This window comes from Ascochyta rabiei, chromosome 20, assembly GCF_004011695.2.
Source record: "Ascochyta rabiei chromosome 20, complete sequence".
NCBI lineage: Eukaryota > Fungi > Ascomycota > Dothideomycetes > Pleosporales > Didymellaceae > Ascochyta > Ascochyta rabiei.
Window position 1 is genome coordinate 646,586 of NC_082424.1, and position 21,187 is coordinate 667,772.

At 47.5% G+C, this 21,187-nt stretch overlaps 4 protein-coding genes across 5 annotated transcripts, besides 20 other annotated features; 2 read left to right on the forward strand and 2 right to left on the reverse strand.

Moving 5' to 3' along the window:
• The first annotated feature begins 174 nt into the window (after nucleotides 1-174).
• Nucleotides 175-191: a tandem repeat.
• Nucleotides 192-320: a tandem repeat.
• A 353-nt stretch (nucleotides 321-673) lies between these two features.
• Nucleotides 674-687: a tandem repeat.
• Nucleotides 688-768: a tandem repeat.
• Nucleotides 769-816: a tandem repeat.
• Nucleotides 817-1,383: 567 nt separating this feature from the next.
• Nucleotides 1,384-1,414: a tandem repeat.
• A 402-nt stretch (nucleotides 1,415-1,816) lies between these two features.
• On the reverse strand, nucleotides 1,817-6,530 carry EKO05_0010680 (uncharacterized protein; the record flags this gene model as incomplete). 2 transcript variants are annotated; one of them, XM_059637827.1, is made up of 2 exons in its annotated part: nucleotides 1,817-2,365; nucleotides 2,415-6,530. In XM_059637827.1, 2 exons carry the CDS (start codon nucleotides 6,528-6,530, stop codon nucleotides 1,817-1,819), a joined length of 4,665 nt encoding a protein of 1,554 aa, XP_059493810.1. The 2 variants fall into 2 exon arrangements, with proteins under 2 accessions (XP_059493810.1, XP_059493811.1); XM_059637828.1 differs by having other exon boundaries at nucleotides 1,817-6,530.
• Nucleotides 1,853-1,902: a tandem repeat.
• A 142-nt stretch (nucleotides 6,531-6,672) lies between the features above and the next one.
• Nucleotides 6,673-6,755: a tandem repeat.
• Nucleotides 6,756-7,984: 1,229 nt separating this feature from the next.
• Nucleotides 7,985-8,134: a tandem repeat.
• Nucleotides 8,135-8,155: 21 nt separating this feature from the next.
• EKO05_0010681 (uncharacterized protein) lies at nucleotides 8,156-9,883 on the forward strand (the record flags this gene model as incomplete). Its single annotated transcript, XM_038947284.1, has 1 exon — nucleotides 8,156-9,883. One exon carries the CDS (start codon nucleotides 8,156-8,158, stop codon nucleotides 9,881-9,883), a length of 1,728 nt encoding a protein of 575 aa, XP_038793624.1.
• Nucleotides 9,884-10,569: 686 nt separating this feature from the next.
• On the forward strand, nucleotides 10,570-11,253 carry EKO05_0010682 (uncharacterized protein; the record flags this gene model as incomplete). Its single annotated transcript, XM_038943675.1, has 3 exons — nucleotides 10,570-10,688; nucleotides 10,768-10,894; nucleotides 11,092-11,253. The coding sequence occupies 3 exons, from the start codon at nucleotides 10,570-10,572 to the stop codon at nucleotides 11,251-11,253; spliced, it is 408 nt and encodes a 135-aa protein (XP_038793625.1).
• Nucleotides 10,990-11,033: a tandem repeat.
• A 459-nt stretch (nucleotides 11,254-11,712) lies between the features above and the next one.
• Nucleotides 11,713-11,761: a tandem repeat.
• A 325-nt stretch (nucleotides 11,762-12,086) lies between these two features.
• Nucleotides 12,087-12,090: a direct repeat.
• Nucleotides 12,087-19,098: a mobile genetic element.
• Nucleotides 12,091-12,590: a long terminal repeat.
• Nucleotides 12,091-19,098: a mobile genetic element.
• Nucleotides 15,245-15,408: a mobile genetic element.
• Nucleotides 15,647-15,780: a mobile genetic element.
• Nucleotides 15,647-15,825: a mobile genetic element.
• Nucleotides 18,593-19,098: a long terminal repeat.
• Nucleotides 19,099-19,102: a direct repeat.
• Nucleotides 19,103-19,785: 683 nt separating this feature from the next.
• EKO05_0010683 (Protein S-acyltransferase) lies at nucleotides 19,786-21,092 on the reverse strand (the record flags this gene model as incomplete). The annotated part of the gene is made up of 2 exons (XM_038943685.1): nucleotides 19,786-20,959; nucleotides 21,004-21,092. 2 exons carry the CDS (start codon nucleotides 21,090-21,092, stop codon nucleotides 19,786-19,788), a joined length of 1,263 nt encoding a protein of 420 aa, XP_038793626.1.
• Nucleotides 21,093-21,187: the final 95 nt, after the last annotated feature.

Sequence of the window (21,187 nt, forward strand, 5' to 3'; positions counted from 1 at the left end):
ATTGAAATTTGCAGCACACCATTATTCACGCGTCTACCATCCATCGCTGTTACTATCCCGATGGCCATCCATCCGTCTTGACATCCGTCCTGATAGCGCAGGGTGGGTGAAGAGTAGTGCTTGCTTTGTACTTGTATACATTCACACTTTCACTTGTACTTGTACCTCACCTTTTACTACTACTACTACTACTTCTTCTTCTTCTTCTTCTTCTTCTTCTTCTTCTTCTTCTTCTTCTTCTTCTTCTTCTTCTTCTTCTTCTTCTTCTTCTTCTTCTTCTTCTTCTTCTTCTTCTTCTTCTTCTTCTTCTTCTTCTTCTTGCTAGTTCTAGCCTTATCCTTATTCTTGCCTATACACGCAGTAACACACAGTAACGCTATACAGCATCCCAGCCAGATAAAAAAAAAGGCCAGGTGAACCTAAGTAGCAAAACACCTACATAGTCTCTTCATCACCATATAGACATCTACACAGAACCCCCCCCCCCCCACGCATCTACACCAAGAGACCAGAAGAACCAAGCCTCTCGGCCGTAAAAGAAATCCACAAGGTCCAGCGCAGCTATGCACCATGCGTCTTCAGATCAGATCGCCGTGTAGCCAGTATTAGTCCAGTCACCTTGTGTGTAACTGCTCTGCTTTGCTTACTACTTTGTGCTTTGCTGGTTTGTATCCTACTCTATCCTACTCTACTCTATCTACTCTATCTACTCTATCTACTCTATCTACTCTATCTACTCTATCTACTCTATCTACTCTACTCTATCTACTCTCCACTCTCTGCTACGTTCCAATACCTCTACTCTCCTCCACCTCTTGAACTACCACTACTTCCCCCACCTATCTGTGTTTTATGTATATAACGTGCTACCATCTCTACCAGCACAGCAGCAAAACACGTCCTACTGGATGCAGTGGTTAGATGCTGAATAGCTTTTGATAGTGAGAGAGTAGGTAGCTAGGACCAGGAGTCTAGGACTGCGACTGTGAGGTTCTAGGTTGGGGTTGAGATAGGGAGAGAGAGAGAGAAAAAAAGAAGAAGGGAGAGAGAGAAAGAAGAAGGGAGAGAGAGAAAGAAGAAGGGAGAGAGAGAAAGAAGAAGGGAGAGAGAGAAAGAAGAAGGGAGAGAGAGAAAGAAGAAGGGAGAGAGAGAAAGAAGAAGGGAGAGAGAGAAAGAAGAAGGGAGAGAGAGAAAGGAAGAAGGGAAAGAGAGAAAGGAAGAAGGGAGAGAGAGAGAAAAATAGAGGATAGGTCTATAATACGAAAAACTTAGTTACAAAAAGCAGATATAGAGGTAGTTGGGTTGAGATATACAGGGTGAATTAAACAAGTGGCATATTTGGGATAGACGGGCGTGTGGAAGGTAGTTAAACTGCGTGTGGTATTGCGTTGCGTTGCGGTGCGTTGCGTTGCGTATCCTATGTGCGTGCGTGCGGCTTCTCTCCCTGTCTTCTCTCCTTGCCTGGCATTTCTCGAATCTATCTACTTCGCCTCGACGCTGTCTGTATGTGCGCTAATCGAACGTGCTAATCGAATGTGCTAATCGAACGTGCTAATCGAACGTGCTAATCGAGTGTACGGACAACTATCGCAAGTCTACATGCATGGCACCGTGGCGTGTCCAGTTACAAATACACGACGAGCCTGCGTTATCGCTGCGCTGAATGCATCGAGGAACGTCGCGGTCGTGAATGTCGTGATAACAAATAACAAGGGCCTGTGTGGCCGCGGCGTCCCAGAATAATACGCCTAGTAAGATGCAGTCTACAACCTTGGATGCCGCCGACATGGTCGTCCGGTTAGCGTGGCCTAGATGCTCAGCCCGCTGCGTCCGCCGGGTCCGCGTGACGGATTTCTTCATTCTTCTTCTCGTCTTCTTCGGTCCGCTCCTCCTCCTGCTTCTGCAACAGTCGCTCTTGCTCTTCTGGCTGCCTCCCCTCCTCGTTCTCTTCACCCGCCATGGGATTCTCCGCATCCTCCGCGGCCTCCTTGACCATTTCACTTGGGTTCCCAATCGGAGGTTCATTCGTCGGCTTTGTGTCGACCTCTTCAACGCTCGCCTGGCCCTCGTGGAACCAGCCGCCCTTCTCCCACGCACCCGGCTCATACAAACACTCTTTTCTAATGTCCTTGTCGACGATGGCAGCCATGAGCTTATTCAGGCGGTCAAAGGAGATTGGCTTCAGGATCCACGCGTCAAAGCCGGCGTCGATGTATTGTTGGCGGTCCCTTTCGATTAGCGAGGCAGACACGGCGACGATGGGTACGCGGCCGCAGAGAGCAGCGCGCGGGGAGTAGATGTTGGTGTGTGTTTTCTCGTAAGAACGGATCATCTTCGTGGAGGTCAGTCCGTCGACGATTGGCATCTGGGGTTGTATTAGTATAGACGGAAGGGCCGAGGGGAGGAAGACCTGCCTGCATGTCCATGAGAACGACATCGAAGGCCTTTGGTTTCTCGCCGAACGCAGACGCACACTCCTCACCGTTGACGGTCAGATATACGTCATGCTTCATCTTCTCTAACCGCTTCTTAACAATTCGACTGTTGACTGGGTCATCCTCCGCTACAAGCACGCGCATGTACTCGGACGTCAGCTTTTCAGCATGCGTAGGAGCAGGCGATATCTCCTTTGGCTCGTCGTGGACCTCCCCGAGAATGGAGCCTGGTCTTTGTTCAGAGGACGGTGAGCCATCATCCGGCAAACGAACGGCCCTCAGCGGCTGGGAAGAGAAAGCGATAGTCTGTTGGCCGGGAGTCGTGGTGTCCATACCTCTCTCGTGAGGCGGAATAACGACTCGCCCTTCTGCCATCTCGAGGCTTTTAGATCTCCTTCGCGGTGGCGACCCAGGGTCCATACTGTTGTGCTTGGTGAGAGAAGGTCGTAACGATCGCGCGCTGGGAGTGAGGTGGCCCTCTCTTCTCCGCCTCTCGACCAGATGTGGCGCTTGGAGATCGTCGATTAACCTGTCCACATCACTCCGTGCGCTTTCCTGCGTAGATGCGCTCATGCCGCTGTGGAAGCTTCGTAAGCTAGCCTTGCTCTTTAAACTGTCTGCGCTCTGTCTTCTGCTGGCCACTGAATGATGGATGATGTTGTTGCCATTTACAGTAGTGCCGCCCGAGTCATGGCGCGACATTGCTGGTGAGATCAAAGTGCGCTCGCCTGCGACTTGCACGGGGCTGCCTAGAGATTGCCGATTAGGGAGCGGTGTGATACTACCAGATTGCGAGCTGTCTGCTGGTGGCGATAAGCCTTCGACCCCTGCATCGTCAGGGAGCTCTGCATCATTTGGCAGATCGAATGGGAACTGAACAACGAATCGAGTGCCCTTTCCTTCCTCCGACCGGATCCTGAGCTGTCCGTTCATGTTTCGGATGATCCGTGCCACAACAGCTAACCCAAGGCCAAGTGCAGTTTTGTCGCCCTGTTGCTTTATTTGCTTAGGGTCGGGAACGATGGCATCCTCCAGGGCTGAGGCAGGCTCCGACTGAACCTGCTCAAGATCGTAGAACAGTTGATCGAGCCGCTTGGGGTTGATGCCGACGCCTGTGTCAGTGACGGCAATCTCAACCTCGACATGGTCTTTCCTGGGTCTCGATGCGACGTAGGCTTCGATCTTGACACCTCCTTGACTGGTGTGCTGGATGGCATTTGCAGCGATGTTCGAGATGGCCTGCCTCACTCGACGCTGATCGCCTATGCACGACTTTGGCAGGCCTTCATGCTCGGTGACTTCGTATTCGATGTTCTTGCGTCTGGCATCTCCACGGAACATGTCTGTCGCTTCTTTGATTGTCGCGCTCAGCTCAAAAGACTCTCCCTTGATTAACGGCCCGCCTTCCTCGGTCTTTGTCAAATCCAGCAGATCGTTGATGACGTAAATGAGCGACTTGGATGCCGAGTGCGATCGCGCCAGGTTCTCTCGTGTTTCCGTATCCAGCGACCCTTCCAGAGCGATTTCGAGATAGTTTATGATGGCATTAAGTGGTGTCCTGACTTCGTGTGCCGAGTTTGCAAGCAGCAGTCGGGTCAATTGGCTGTTCTGCAATGCTGCCTCCTTTTGTCTCCATACCTCGATGAACTTGCCATAGACCAGGCACAGCACCGAGGCCGTTTCCACCTCTTCTTCTGTCCACTCTCGGCACTTGCCAACGACAGTCTCAGACCATGTTTTGAAACTCTTCCTGGGTTCTAGGTAACCTTCGGTGCCCTCCTTGATGAACTTTTCGTAAGGGTTACCCGCCCATTTGACTTCGCGCAGCTGGCCTTTTCTGAAGAAGACGATGAAATCCTTCCCACCAGTTGTCAAGGGAACAATTAGCATACCGGCGACGGTGTGGAATCCAGGTTGGTATCGAAGGTCAGGGAAATCCTCTGTGATGTCCGTGGAAGTCATAACAGCCTGGATCTCGCGCATTCTCAAGTACTCCAGCATGGCCAAAGCTTCTTGTGAGTTCTCCATGTGGCCGAGGATCTTCGTTTCGTCTCTAATTGACAGCAGCCCAAAGTCTGCGTCGAAAAGTTTCAATAGATCGTCCGAGGAAGCGATGATGTAACCGGATGGGTTGTGTTGTGTTGGCACGGTATTGATGAGTTTCCTGGCCTGTAAGCGCGATGCGTAGGACAGTCTCTCGATGTTTCGTGATGCAGAGTCGCCGACCATGCGGCACATCTTTCTGATTGGAAAAGAGACGCGCATGCCGCGAGCACCGTATGAGTGACAAGCGATCAGGCCCCACAGCTCGTTGAATGCATTGATAGAAATCGACATGGAAGAGCGAACAGCCATGTTCGCCAGGTACTTCAAGTGAATTGGCGACATGGCGCGGAGATAAGAATGGGTGAGGTCTAGGGGCAGCTCCAGGTCTTCCGCAGTACGACAGACCAGCCTGGCGGTTTCCTGGTCACGGTCGTATAACATGCGAACCTTGTTGACCTTGTACAGCTCTCTGGCCTGCTTTGGTATATCCGAGGCAGGGAAATTCAGTCCTTTGTAGAGATCTTTCGTGGCCCGGGGGTCGACAAGCTCAGTGACGACCCGTCCGTTGAATGTCTGATCGAATTGGTAGACCATGACGCGGTGGAATCCCGTCAGTTCCTTGACAACACCAACTAGAACCTTGAGAAACTTGTCCAGGGTAGGTGCTGCTGCTAGCTGCTCTTGCACCTGCGACATGATGTTGAAAACCTCCATAGCAGCAGCTTCACCCTTTCTCTTTCGAGCGCTTCGCAATACTCTGAGGGGCCGGCTTCCTATCTCGGTACTCTCCAGATATTCTTGTTCGGTCGGGTTGCTCGCTAACGTATCTTCCGGAAGCTCAGGTGTCATTTCGTTCGATGGCACCAAAGGGAATTGCGGATCATCTTCGAGTTCAAACTCGCAGATGATGAGTCCTAGATTTGTGTCGTTGACGTGGACGGCACACCAGAGTTTGCGGGTCCGTGAAACTCCTGGTACCTTGATTGACATTGTGAAAACCTCTGGACCGTTTGTCAGAACGTCCGAGTCCTCGTCTTTGATGAAGTCAATGTGATCGAGGAGGTTGTCGGCCTGCTCTTCTGACAGCATGTCTGTAAAACTCTCCAGCGCAAAGAGCTCTTTCGGTGTGCGTCCAAGGAATCTTTTCGAGTTTTCCGATACCACACGAACGAGAAGGCCTCCGCTGCCGTCCGGATCCTCCTGCAGCGCAACAAGAAGACCAAATCCTTGCACAGCTCCCGGTATGTGGATTGGTTCGTCCTCGCAGCGCTGCAGTGTCTCGCCCTCTCGGCCAGTAATGACCATGTGTCCTCCCTCAGTGACTACGTGCTTGAAGCGGGGTGTAATCAGATTGCCCATGTCGCCGGCGGCGCTCAGATTGCTACGGATTGATCCACCTCCGGGCGAGGAAGGCCGATCCGCTGTCCTGATCGAAGGTGATGGACTATCCTCCACGCTATTTGCAGGACTCGACGAGGCCATTTCTTTGAAAAGAGACGCCGGAAGCTGCAGCTTTGATGCATCTATCTTCTGTGGTGTAGACAGATTCGCACCTTGTCGCGCCTGCGGTGCTGCTTCTCCTCGGGGGGTGTTTGCAGATGTCGACGATCGAGGGCCTGGATTCCGTTGTGATACGTGCGAGGCGTTTGACACTGTGGAGCCCGAGGGTCTGCGCGAGTCGCTCGCCCGAGAGTACGAGTGAAAGTAGTCGCCGGTGTATTGTCCAGTTGGGGTAGACTTCGGTGTTGACGTAGGATTAGGGTCAACCGAGACGACACTCCGTATTGGAAACACACGGTCGTGGCCAGACGGACTCATCGCTGCCGCCGAGGGTGAGTAGGGACCGACATCGCTTGCAGCATTGGGGGGCAGCGAGATGTTGTCCGCGTTTGGGGTAGCGGCAGCAAAGTCGGTGGTGCCTGTGGCCGTGTCCGATGTCGACAAGGGGTCGTGGTCGTTGGGCAATGGGGCAGGGGACGCTTGGCCGTTGTCGCCATGAGCAGCAGCGTGTTCGGCGTCGTCCTGGGGCTGCTGTGGTGGTTGAGACATGGAACCGTGTCCAGCAGGGAGGCGGTGGCGGGCCTGGCTGTTGCGTGGTAGCGTTGCGCCAGCACGAAGTGAAGCAGCGTCTGCTCAGGCCTCCATCGACGTCGACGATGCGCTGCGAAAGCTGCAGGTGGCACGAATGCTAGCAAAGCTGGCAAAGCTGGCAAAGCTGGCAAAGCTGGCAAAGCTGGCAAAGCTGGCAAAGCTGGCAAAGCTGGCAATGCTGGCCGTGCTCGCCGTCGGGCAGGTTTTGTCGCGACGCTGCTCGTCTTGGCGGGATGCAGGGTACGGAGAAAGGCAGAGTGGAGGTGGGTGGCGGAGAGCGGAGCGTCACCCTATTAGGTGCCCTGGTGGGATGGATGTGCCGCGTGGGTGGGAATGCGGTAGAAGGGTCAGGGTCAGGAGCAGGAGCAGTGCACACGCATGTTCGGTTGAGAGCAGTCGAAATGGCCAGCGGCAGGGCAGGAAACCACAACAATGACCCGCTGATGCTGGCGTGGATGACCTCCTGCGAAGAGCAAGGCCTACGGGCTCGCTGATTAGCGTTGTGTGGCTTGCAACGCTTGATGGACTCACAGGTGTCGATCGCAGAGCAATAGACTCAAGGGATCGGCAGCCGTCTTGGCCACTAGCAGCTAGACTGACTTGACGATGCGAGGTTGGATCTTCGATCCTGGGCTTGCACGGTCGGCTGCTGGGCCATGAGATGTGGCCGATGAGATGGGAAACGCGAGCGAAAGATGCAATTGTGCCTTGGCCGGCGATTGCTTGGTCGAGTGCAGCGCCGAGACCAGTACGTCATTGGCCTGCCGTGCAAATGAGGTGCGCCCAAGTGGGCTGGGATGCGTGCGTCGTGTCTCGCCTCAGCCTACCTACTCCATCACCGGGACACGCCGTCTCTGCTGTGCCCACACGGATGGTGCTGGGCGAGATAACTTGGGTCTGCATTGGGACCCATTCACCCAGTCAAGACAGACTGCGGTGTGCGTATGGAGTGCAGCAGCGGCCTGCTTCCGTGTTTCAGAGCCTGATACACTCTACTCGTCTTTGCTGACTTGCTCGTTGCGGCTGCAACACGGCAGGTCGCGCGACTCTCATCGCCCGTCTGCTGCCTGCACGTCTGAAAGCGCGAGACAGGTCCAGGACGGTCCAGCTAGTGCCCCGCGGCCTCGCATTATACCCGGCCCTCTTGGACGCTGCCTGCGATCAGACTGCGCCAAGCAAGACCTTCCCCCCCGCCCGTGATCTGGGAGTGACCTCATCTGCTTCTCCACCCTGGCCAACGCCGCGAACCGTGGTTCTCGCTCACAAAGGCACCACGCTCGCCTGTCAAGCATGCCACAACCATCAGATGAGACAAGGGAGTGGCTGAAGGATTGTGTGGGGCGGCGGCCGGTGGCGGTCCAACTTTGTACTTGGTAACACACATCCCATGCCTCACATCACCGACCGCACACCTGCACGGTCTGCACGTTCTGCACGTTCTGCTCATTCTGCACGGTCTGCACGTTCTGCACGTTCTGCACGTCCTGCACGTTCTGCGCGTTCTGCACGTTCTGCTCGTTCTGCTCGTTCTGCTCGTTCTGCTCGTTCTGCTCGTTCTGCACTCGACGCCGCGCAACGACTCCATGCCCTCACGACCCGCCGAACGCCCACTGAAGGTTCTCGTTGCACTGACCAACCCGTCCGCCTTCAAGTTTGGTTGTTCAGTGGTTGCGCGCCTACACCGACTCGAGAATGTCTCCCTCCAGATCATAGCGTGCAACCCGTTTCCCACCTCACCCTTCACGGCCGTCTCACCCACCCTCGAGCCTGTCTGGCACACCTACGATGTCGAGAGCCATGCAACGCCCGGGTGGCAGCATGCAGACTTTGTCGAGACACAGGTCGCAGGGTACTGCTCCTGGGCCGACTTGCTCGTCCTTGCGCCGCTCGACGCCGAGAACATGGCACGCATGCTGCACGGCTTCACCAGCAGCCTGCACATGCAGATACTGCGCAGCTGGGACGTCTCCAAGAAGATCCTGCTCATACCGGGCATGTCGACGCAGATGTGGGAGAATCCCATGTCCAAGAAGCAGATCACCAAGATCAAGAAGAAGATGAACTGGATCCGCGTCCTGCCTCCGCTGCTGTGGAAGTTCGACCAGACCGGCAGGAAGCACGTACCGTGGGGTGGGCACAAGGAGTTTAGTGAATCCGTACAGACGCAGATCGACTTGATGGCGGTCGGCGACGGCACCGTCACCCTTCCCACTGCACATCTGCCGACGATGATGCCGACCAAGAGCAAAGGACCGCGCCTGCCACCAGAGCTGTGGTCCATGATTCTCGAGTGTACCGAAGACTGGGAGCTGGCTACCACGCTCAATGTGCACACCAACCTGCCCGTCCCTCGCGAGTGGCAACAGGCTGCCAGTGAAGCAGGGCCCAAAACACAGATGCAGAAGCTGGGCTGGGCACTCCTCACCCGCAGCTACACCGACATTGCCCGCATGTTTGATGCGGAGCGACCCACCCGCATTCCCCGCACGTGCCTCGACCTGATTATGCGCTTTGCCATGGTGCCTGTGCTCAAGCACCTCGAATACCACCACAAGGATCTCTTCTGGTCGCACTTTGGACACACGTTCCTCCCGCACAAAGCGTCCATCTTCAGCAAGGTCGAGATCCTCGACTACTGGCGCACGTCGCCTACCTTCCTCACCAAAGAGTACTCTGCCGAAGCCATGGACAATGCTTCTCGCACCAACTCGATACAGGCCCTCGACTGGTGGTACAACTCGAGCCTCCCCCTCAAGTACACGGAAGCCGCTCTCGAGCAGGCCTCTTCCCAAGGCCACATCTCTGTGCTGCAGTGGTGGAAGGAGCATTCTCGGCACCGCACACCTCCCATACCGGGTGAAGAAGCGCCTCCCGCGAAGCTGCGCGATCCCCTGAAGCTCAAGGCCGGCAAGTCGATAACGTACGCAACCCAGTCGGGGTGTCTGGACGCGATCAAGTGGTGGGTCCACAGCGGCGTTCCCTTCTCGCACGAAGACACGGTCACCAAGATTGCATCCACGCACGGACACACCAAGATCCTGGACTACTGGAGGTCGATTCGTGGCGAGAAGATGCTCTTTGACAACCAGGTGCTGGTCGGCCCCAGCAAGATGGGCAGGGCAGACGTGCTGGAGTGGTGGAAGAAGAGCGGGCTGAAGGTCGAGTACAAGACGTGTGATATCGAGGAGGCGTTGGAGGACGGCGTCGAGGGCGAGGCGGGCGAGAGCGTGAGGCGGTGGTGGGCGGAGAACGGACTGAACCTGGGCGTTGGGACGAGCGAGTGGATGAGGGTCAAGACGCTGGGTTCTTGACGCACGACATGATGTTAGCATAGCGAAGGCGTTCAATCGACAATAGCAAAGGGTTCCATAGACAACGAACAAGGTAGACAATCGCGAAGGAATCAATACACAACAGGCACTACCTCGGAGCATGATCGGCCTGCCAGACGACCCCACACGGTCATGGTAGCTGGTGAGCAAGGCTTCAAGGTACCTTTTGCTCCTTGCAGCCACCCACAGGGCAGAGGCAGTCAGCAATGGCAGACTCCCCGATTGGTGCAAGAGGAGTGCACGTCCATGGCCGATCCCGCGATGCTCTGGCCCATCTGCCCTAGGTACTTGTGCCGGCTGTTGTGGTATGCTGTCTGAGGCTGTAGCAGCCGTCCGGTTCTCCAGACCTCGGGAGAGCAGCCGGAGGGCGCGGAAAACATGGCCATCGAGACGGACGACATATGCAGGGAACTCTGGCCAGGTGGGGCAGGTGGGAGCGGGTGGCCAATGGTGGGGCTGCAATTTGTTGACGATTCGCATCCGCAAGCCCATCCGCACCCGATGGTCAAACCTGCTCGGCTCGACTGCTGCCAGATATCTGCTCTTCTAGTGCTGCCTCTCTCCCACGCCCCGCATTCTCCACGACACGACCTCGCCTTTTGCTGCACACCGCACTCTTCACCAGCCCCGAGCGAAAAGCGAATCTCACACATCCACCCTCCACCATGTCTGCCGCCAAGGAATTCACCTACTCGGACGTCTCGGAGCACGCCTCCAAGAAGGACCTCTACATTGTCATCCACGACAAGGTCTACGACTGCACAAGCTTCGTCGACGAGCATCCGTACGTCTCACCGTCGCCACGGTCTTGGCGCCCCACATCCGGCAAGAGCACAGGGAGTAGGAGGCTAACTGACATGCAGCGGTGGTGAGGAGGTCATGCTCGACGTCGGCGGCCAGGACTCGACCGAAGCGTTCGAGGACGTCGGCCACTCGGACGAGGCACGCGAGATCCTCGACGGTCTGCTCGTTGGCACCTTGAAGCGCGTGGTACGTCTGGACCCCTGCACCTTGAAGCGCACCTCTTGCACGCCAGTCAGGTAGAGTCGGCTCTACGTCCCGTCTCCTGCTACTGCCACGTGCTGTCCATTCTCCACTCTCCATTCTCCATTCTCCATTCTCCATTCTCGCCTTGCTGTCCACATACGCCCGGCGGTCTCCGGTGTACCTGGCTAACGCAACACCAGGAGGGCGACCCAAAGCCCAAGAGCTACGCACAGCCCGGCTCGACCTCGACCGCGACCGACAGCGCCTCGACAGGTGTGGGCCTCTACGCCATCATCCTCGTCGGCGGCGCGCTCGCTTTCGGTGCCTGGAAGTACCTCCAGAGCCAGAGCGAGCAGCAGTAAACGCGCGCCACCGGAGCAGACAGACCCACCAACGGGCAGGCTACCGCAGCGAGCACACGACAAGCACCGCTGGTGAGCCTACAGCGTGGAGGAAGGGGACGTGCAGCCGGCGCGCCAGGGTTGCCGTTTGAGTCGGACGAGCAGGAGTCGTCTCGCAGCGAAGCACACAGTGGGAGCACCACCCCAGCGCATCCCATCTCCCACTGCGCCTTTCCTTTCTCTCCTACCGCCTTTGGGAAGTAGACAGACGAGCAGCGCAATCAATCTCACACCTACCAACCACTCTCCTCTCAACACCGAGTACCCTTCCTCTTTGCTCTCTCCCCACACCGTCGTACATCCTGATGAATGACCCACTGTGCAGGTAAGCAGCAATGCCATGTTCCTCGAGCTATATCTTGGACTCTTTACATCTCTTAAAAAGGTAGACGTATATCTATTTACATTTATTTCTTATCTTTATCTTTAATTATCTTTATTTATCTTTAATTATCTTTATTTATCTTTACATATTGTCTATTTCTCTCTATACACTTATAACTGTGTATATAAGTAGAATTACCTTAGACTATTTATACTTCTTAACAAGGTAGGTGTATATCTATTTACGTTTATTATTTATCTTTATCTCTAGTTATCTTTATTTATCTGTATATATTGTCTATTTCTCTCTATATATCTATAACTGTGTACATAAGTAGGATTACCTTAGACTATTTATACTTCTTAATAAGGTAGGTGTACATCTATTTACATTTATTTCTTATCTTTATCTCTAGTTATCTTTATTTATCTTTATATATTGTCTATTTCTCTCTATATACTTATAACTGTGTATGTGTTAAGTTTCACACTTTAGACAAAGTCCGTAAGTAATTGTTTGATTAGGTCTTAGGGATAAGTACGTGCAGGGGTTCTTAAAGGGGTAGTTATCTAGTTAAAGACTGTAGTGACTAGGGTTGTAAGGAAGAGTATAGAGTAGACTATCTGTTTTACAAGCAAGGTTAAGATATTCTAATAACAAAGTTAATTAATAAAGTTAAACATAAACTATAAGGGTTATGTTCCTATAATCTATATACTAAGGAGATATAATACTTATTAACAAGTAACTAGAGTTAGTCTAATAAAATATATAAGGGTGCTTATAGATAAGCATATTATACTATACTTATTAATAAGCAGTTATATATATTATGCTTATTAATAAGCAGTTATATAATAACCCTAGGTGTTCTATCTTTCTCTACTTGTTGTTCCTTTAGGGAGGAGTTAGGGGTTTAGTTAGACGATACTTATTACTATACCGCTCCCTCTGCACAGAATTGTAACACTATCCCCCCTTCCTCTTTAGTTTGTCCTTAAACTACGTAATTATATTTTAGAGATTTATATAATCTACAATCTCTATATCTAGTAACCTATAAGTTAAGATATCCTTATACGCTTATAATATCTATCTTACATTAGAAATCTATTAAGCTAATATACCTACTAAAGTCCCCTATAATTATTGTTTCTTTAGCAGCTATAAGTGCTATATTATACTAGATAGTCTAAAAGGTCTAAAGTATACTAAGTGTATAAAGGCTAGTAAGCTATGTGTAAACATGTCTTAGTTGTTATTAGATAAGACTTGTAAGGAGTATAAAAAGAAGGTAGAAGAAGATAAGTTACTCCTTATAACTGTTATTGCGCAACTGTTGCGTAATAAGAAAATCCTAAAACAGGTAAATAAACACGTGCAGTAAAAGGCGCTGTATTTAGCAAATAGGATAGTTAAGGTAGGTAAGTTAGACCTAGCTAAGGAAGTTAATCCTAACTGTTCTGCGGCGTCCATTGGCATGTGTGCTTTGCTAGCTACCTAGGGTGCCCTTAGCTTAATTAAAGAGTCTGTAGCAAACTATAGTACTTACGTACTAATTAGCAGTAACTCTTAAGATATATAGGTAGCTCCTATATGTTTTCTAAGTCTAGGTATCCTAACCATTTAACTAGATACCTTTGTTAGTTGCTATTTCCTTTATATATTACTATTTTTTCAACTTCCTATTTATCTTTGCTGTTAGCTTAATAATAGAAGTTCTGCTAGATAGGCGTTCTAGGGTTAGCTAGTTCTAACAGGGATATGTAGAACACTAGATAGATCTTTACATCCTTTAGTAGGTTAAGTCTGTAGTTAACTAAGCTTATCTGTTTAGAAATAAAAAAGGGTCTAACTTTGATATAGTCTAGTTTTTTTATTAGTCTTTACGTTTAAAGGTTTTTTGTAAGGAGGTAGACTTTATCCCCCTCTTTTAGCTAAGGTGCTATTTTTCTTTTCTAGTTAATATAAGAGATTGCTTGTTCTTAAGCCTTACTAATGTTTTCTAGCAATTTCTAGTGTACTTCCTTTAGTTTAGCTACTAAGGATATTGCTGATTTAGTCTAAACTGTTGTTTCTAGACTTCTAGTAAAGAGATTTAGGTGTCTTCTGTAATTTGTAAAGAACAGTGTTATACCTATTACTTCTAATAATTTATTGTTATACGCAATCTGTGCTATAGGTAACAGTAAAACCTAGTTATCTTACTACTAGTTACTGTATATCTGTAGGTATGTTTCTATAGTCTAATTTATTCTTTTAGTCTGTTTATCTATCTGCAGATAGTAGGCAGTTAATAGCTTCTTCTTAGTACCTATAGCTGCTAACAGCGTAGTCTAATAGTTTAACATAAAGAGCTTATCTTAATTGCTAATAATAGATTCCAGTATGCTGTAGTGCCTAATTACTTAATCTAGAAATACTTAGGCTAGTTGCTTAGCAGTATAATTGCATTAAAAAGGTATTATCTTAGCGTGTTTAGTAAATCTGTCTACTACAATAAAGATTGCGTTGTAGGCATATCCTGTAACAGGGTCCTTAGAGACAGGTAGTTGCGTAACAAAGTCTATAGTAATGTTTGTCTATAGTGCCGTTAGCGGCTCTATAGCCTACATTTCTCTGTATTTTATGTATGTACTATGCTTATTTTATTAATAATTAACACAGTTCTTAATGTACTTAGTAACCTTGTCTTTTATGTTCTTAAACTTATAATGTCTTTTAATAAGTTCTATTATGCGCGTGATTCTAGGGTGTCTGTGTAGCAGGTTGTTGTAATAACTAGCTATAATTTCTTCTTAAAGTTCCTCTAGTACTTGCGACAGGATGCGCTGCTTCTATTAAACTTGTATTATGTTGTTAAGCTGCTGTAATAGTCCTAAGGATCTATCCTTGTTAATTCTAAGTATAGCATGCTTATTAATTGTCTTAGTTCTAGTAAGGTTGTGTTTTTAACTAAGTGCGTTAGCTCTTCTATTGTCCTTTCCTAGGGTATACAGTATCTTAAACTTATATCTTCCTAGTAACTCTAACTATCTAACTTGTCTTCTGTTAAGAACCTTAGTTGTTGTAAAATAAACTAGGTTCTTGTAGTCTGTGTATATAGTAAGGTCTAAACAACTCTCTATATAGATTCTCTAATGTTCTAGGGCTAATATAATTACTATAAGTTCTTTATTATATATATTGTAATTTTCTTCTAGTCCTATAAACTTTTATAAATAGTAGGCAATTAGGTGCTATAGGCTATCTCGTTCTTACATTACATAAGCTCCTAATACTAGATCTAAGGTATTAGTTTTAATCTAAAGTGGCTTTCTACTCTTAAAGGTGATTATTGTAGGTGGTTCTACGCATACTTACTTAAGTAACTAGAAGGAATCTTCTTATACTTATTCCTATTTAAATAGAACGTTCTTCTACGTTAGCTTAGTAAGCGGTAGCACTTTTATAGAGTAGTCCTTAATAAAGTGTTAGTTAAAGTTAACAAAGCTAAGGAATTCCTGGATTCCCTTAACTGTTTTTGGCGTTAGCTAATCCTTTAAAACCTAAATCTTCTTTAGGCTTATCTTTACTCTATGTCTTCCTACAATATAGCTAAGGAACTCTACTTCTTCCTTGTGCTATTCGCATTTCTCTAGTTTTAGGCAGAGGTCTGCCCTTCCTAGGTAGTCTAACACTTCCTTAACATAGATTATATGTTCTTCTAGTGTCTTACTGTACACTAGGATATTATTAAGGTATACTACTGTTATTCTGTCTAGATACGCTCTTAACACGTTGTTAATTAGAGCCTAGCACGTAGCTAGTGCATTGGTCAGCCTAAATGGCATAACTAGGTACTTGTAGTAACTGTAACAGGTTCTAAACGCTGTCTTCTATTCCTTACCTTCCTTTATGCGTATAAGGTTGTACGCTCTGCATAAGTTAAGTATAGTAAAGTACTATGCTTTACTAAGTCTATCTTATAACTCCTTAATGTTTAGTAGCAGGTATTAATTCTTAATTATAATGTTGTTAAGCTTTTAGTAGTTAACACATAGGCGTAGTAAGCCGTCCTTCTTAGCTGCAAAGGTAATAGGAAATCCCGCTAGGGATTCTAATTCTCTAATAAATCCTTTCTTAAGGTTTTCCTTAATATACTTGCGTAGTACCTTAAGTTCCTTTTCTAAGAGTCTGTATATAGGTCTAAAGGGCAGTTCCTTCCCTTCCTAGAGCTTAATGTTGCAGTCCTATAGTTTATACTGTAGTAATGCCTTTATAGTCTTCTTATACTAGAAGAGTTCTATATAACTCTTGTATTTATCTAGGATGTTAGGAGGTGCACTGTCCTTCTCCTTAACTACTAACTGTTATTCTTTTATGTTGTAGCTAACTACTCTATCTTAGCGCGTCTTATGTGTTAAAGAGATGTTATTAATCTTCTTCTTAACTACTAACTGCGGCGTACGTTGCGTAGGTATTAGTGCAGCTATGTGGTGCTTACATCTGTTAAACAAGATTTGTTACTTTTTCTAGTTAATGTGTGGATTATACTCTTATAACTATAGTAGTCCTAATATAACATTGTAGGCAGCTATTCTAAGAATGTTAAGGTCTAACTTCTCTTTATGGTTGTATATCTTTAGGGGGGCACCTTAAACTTTAAGCGTGATCCTTTCTTCCCCTAGTATTAGTTCTCTGTTAGCTACTTATAATAGGTATAGTTCTTCTTTATACTATAGTTAAAGTCTAGCTTCTTCTACTACTATACGGGATATGTAGTTCCCCTAGGCTCCTAAGTCTAATAATGCTGATAGCTCTACTCTATTTAGTATAATAGTAAGCTTAATAAGGCGATTAGTCCTAATAGAATTAATAGGTTAATCCCTAGCGCTCTTAGGCGCTGTCCTAAAAAAGACTTGTCTTTAAATCTGTTATGTTCCTTATGTCCTTAGTAAACCTTACAGTTCTAATTTAGGCAGTTCTACTAGTGCGCATTATAGCACTGTCTATTAACTACTAGCTATATCTAAATAATTGCTTAAGGGTCTTCTGTTCTAGGAAAGTAGGCATGGTTATGTTTGTTAATAAGGTGCATTTTACATAAGTTGTTCTTATAGTTATACTACTGCGCGTAATAAGAGGTGTGTCCCTTAGGGAACTATCTGTTATTAATCTTAGTGTTGTAGTGTACTTTGTATAGGTTATTACCATAAGCTGTCTACGTAAGGTCTCTATATCTAGGATTCCTAATATCTAGACTGTACTGGGGTTATAGGCTGGCTAAAGGCAACTGCAGGTGCTGTTACATTTATTTGCTGCTATACTGTAGTTCCTTTTTACACTATAGTTAGTCTTTAGCTTCTTTAAGATCTTTTAAAGCGTTGTGGCAGTTAGTAATGTCTTCTTTAAGTTGTCTAACAAGCCTATTAATAGTTAGGTTGTACTTACTGTGTTCTAAGTCTTCCTTATAACAGATAAGCTCCTTATACTACTACGCGTAAGCTGCTTTATTTTATTAACGTGCATGTTCTATTCTATAACAGTCGCATTGCTATTGTTAAGTGCTAGTTCCTTTAACTGTTAAAGGTTAAGGACTATCTAAGAGGTTGTCTATCTTATGTTAATAGTCCTTTGTCTCTTTATATGGTATTCTAACGTTGTTAAGCATAGCTTGTTCTACAGCAATGTCTTCTAGTTTACGTTTAAGAACTATAAGTTCCTTACCTTTAAGGCTAAAGTATTAACTTCCTTACCTTTAAAATAGTCTGCTGTGCCTTTTACCTATTTTAATAACGTTTCTATCTATATAGCATTTAATTGCCTTATAGTAGTAATTGCTATTAGTAATTATTTCTCCTTTATCTTCTACAGGGTTGTAGTAAGGAGTTGCCGCACAAATAGGAGGTTTAATGCATTTGTTATCGTCCTTAGGATTAGACTCTAGGTCTTCTATAAGTCGTCCTATGTCATTAGTAACTACTTTCTAGTTACTAGCATCTGCAGTATTGTTATTGCAGGTAAGGATATTAAGCTGTTAAAGAACCTTGTTCTTTATCTTACAGTCTCTTGTAAAGTGGCCTAGTTTACTACAGTTATAGCAGTCCTTGCTACCATCCTTATAGGAGTGGTGTCCTCCTCTACCCTTCGCGTTCCACTGTCCTAGTAGCAGTCCTTTGTTAAGGTTTAAGAGGTCTATAGCCTCTAGTCTGAAGTATCCACTCTGCGTGTTGCTGTAGATGCGTTGGCTAGTGTTAGGCTAATAACGTCCTCCTTGTTGTCCTTAGTTCAGGTTGTTGCGCTATTAGTTCTGTAGTAGGCAATTGCTAGCAATAGCAACAACACGCGTTCTTAGGTTATTATAAAGCTCTTACTAAAGTTTGTATAGTTGTACATTAATATTAATAGAGGTATTAATAAGGTTATTAAGGTTATTAGTACTCGCGCTGGTGCGCATAAGTTCCTCCTTAACTTTAGGCTTTAGTCCTTGTCTAAACATAGTTATTAGAGCAGTGTCGTCCTAGTTAGTGTTAGCAGTAAGCTGCTGAAACTCTGCAGCGTAATTAGCAGCTAACTTGTCCTGCTTAATCTTCTAAATGTTACGTTAAGTAATAGTAGGTTTGTTAGAGACTCTAAAGATTAGCTTAATCTTCTCCTTAAAGTTGTTAAAGTTGTTTATCTATTTATCTACTTTAGCTAGTGCGTTGCTAGCTTAAAACTGTTGTATAAAAGGTTTAATCTATTAGAAAGCTTTACTACGCATATAGCTAGCAACAAGGACTACTTATTTGTCTATAGGAACCTTCTTACCCTAGAAGGTAAAGAAGAGGTCCTACTGCATAAGCTAGTTATTAAGCTTATTACGCTCTCTATAGTATTAATCTGGTTTATTAACATTTATAACGCTTAAGGTGTAGACATTTCTATCTGTGTCTACATCTATGCTAGAGCTGCTAGAGGTAGCGCAAGATCCTGTAGTACTTATCTTAGGGGTGTTTAAAATGTTAAGTTTTACACTTTAGACAAAGTCCGTAAGTAATTGTTTAATTAGGTCTTAGGGATAAGTACGTGTAGGGGTTCTTAAAGGGGTAGTTGTCTAGTTAAAGACTGTAGTAACTAGGGTTGTAAGGAAGAGTATAGAGTAGACTATCTGTTTTATAAGTAGGGTTAAGATATTCTAATAACAAAGTTAATTAATAAAGTTAAATATAAACTATAAGGGTTATGTTCCTGTAATCTATATACTAAGGAGATATAATACTTATTAATAAGTAACTAGAGTTAGTCTAATAAAATATATAAGGGTGCTTATAGACAAGTATATTATACTATACTTATTAATAAGCAGTTACGTATATTATGCTTGTTAATAAGCAGTTACGTAATAACCCTAGGTGTTCTGTCTTTCTCTACTTGTTGTTCCTTTAGGGAGGAGTTAGGGGTTTAGTTGGACGATACTTATTGCTGTGCCGCTCCCTCTGTACAGGATTGTAACAGTATGTAAGTAGAATTACCTTAGACTATTTATACTTCTTAGCAAGGTAGGTGTATATCTATTTAGGTTTATTATTAATCTTTATCTCTAGTTATCTTTATCTATCTTTATATATTATCTACTTCTCTCTACACACTTACAACTATGTATACAAGTAGGATTACCCTAGACTATTTACACTTCTTAACAAGGTAGGTGTACATCTATTTACATTTATTTCTTATCCTTATCTCTAGTTATCTTTATTTATCTTTATATATTGTCTATTTCTCTCTATACACTTATAACTGTGTATATAAGTAGGATTACCTTAGACTATTTATACTTCTTAACAAGGTAGGTGTACATCTATTTACATTTATTTCTTATCTTTATCTCTAATTATCTTTGTTTATCTTTATATATTGTCTATTTCTCTCTATACACTTATAACTGTGTATACAAGTAGGATTACCCTAGACTATTTGCACATCTTAACAAGGTAGGTGTATATTTATTTATATTTATTTCTTATCTTTATCTTTATCTTTATTTATCTTTATATATTGTCTATTTCTCTCTATACACTTATAACTGTGTATATAAGTAGGATTACCTTAGACTGTTTATACTTCTTAACAAGGTAGGTGTATATCTACTCACGTTTATTTTTTATCTTTATTATCATCTTCATCACTCCTGCGTACACGCCTCAACACCACAGCGCCTCGATGAGATTGTCCCAAAAGCCAAGGTCGTACACATTCTCGACGGCAGCGAGGCTCCAGACGCGCTCGAACGAGCCGGGCTCGGCGACGCGCTGGATGCGCGGGGGAAGCGACGTTGGGGCCTGGCCGTCGCGCGTGCGGACGAGAATGTGCCGGCTTTCCAGCGGCCAGGTGGTGTGCGGTTCTTCGCGGCGCGCGTCGGTGTCCTCTCGGGGGGGTCTGGGGCCGGGGCCGGCCATGGTGGACTCGCGCCGCTTGCCGAGGAAGACGACGCCGGTGGCCATGTCGTCGCGCCAGTCCGCCCACTTGCCGCTCTCGTTGGTCGTCATGCCCGCCCAGATCAGGTAGAGGTGGTAGGCCAGCAGCCCCAGCGGCAGTGGCCACGTGAGGAGGGCGAGGAGCCCAACGCCCGCTGCGCTGAGGCCGCCGAGATCCAGATACAGACTCAGGTAGATGGCAAAGTAGTGGCTCTTGGCTCCCCAGTAGTTCGCCAAGCTCCTGGGGTCAGAGCCGGGGGCGGGTTTGTACACGTACCAGCCCTCGTACTTTGTGTACCGCCGCGCCACCAGCGGACTCAGAGAGAACCAGGCCAGGTATGCGCCGTATGCAATGAGCACGCCGGTGGAGAGCAGCAGGAAGAGAAAGTACTTGTAGTTGCCCCGCCCAAGGCAATTGTTCACCCATATGCAGTGGTGATCCATGCGCGAGACGCACGTCTTGCATATGCTGCAGTGCTTGCTCCGTGCGGGCTTGAGGAAGTGGCAGGTCGCGCACGTGTTTCCGGGGTGGTAGAGGACGCGGTCGTAGGGATAGTGCAGCATCTGGGCGGCGTGGTTGCGGGGGCTGATGTGTGTCGAGCTGTTCTGCTTGGCGCTGAGGTACAGCCAGAGATAGGGCTGCGGCAGGAGGGCGAAGACGAGAAGCCTTTGCTGCACGTGCAGCTTGTCCCATAGCGTCGGTAGCAGCAGGGCGGCGCACGCTGTGACGAGGCCGAGGAAGAAGACCACGACAACGGGGTGCTTGTCGTGCATGAGGTGGTGGCCGAGGCGCGCGCTGCCGCCGGTGATGCGGCCATTGGTGAGCTTGACATCAGCGCGGCGGACGAAGGACGGGATGTGCACGGCGAGGAGGCGGTTGAGGAAGCCTATGGGCGTGTTTCTGTCTCGTTCAGTATGCGACGTGGCGTGGGGGCGCAGTGCTACCTGAGGGCGGGCAGTCGGCCGAAGAAGGCGACAAAAGTGAAAATGGAGACGGTGAGGGCGACCAGCAGCAAGGTGCGCGCGAGCCCCATGTTTCGTAGTGCTGCCTGCGCATGTCTGTCTTCATGTTGCTAGTCGGGGAGACTGCAGACGCCGCGGCAATGCCCTGACATGTGAGCACGCGCTT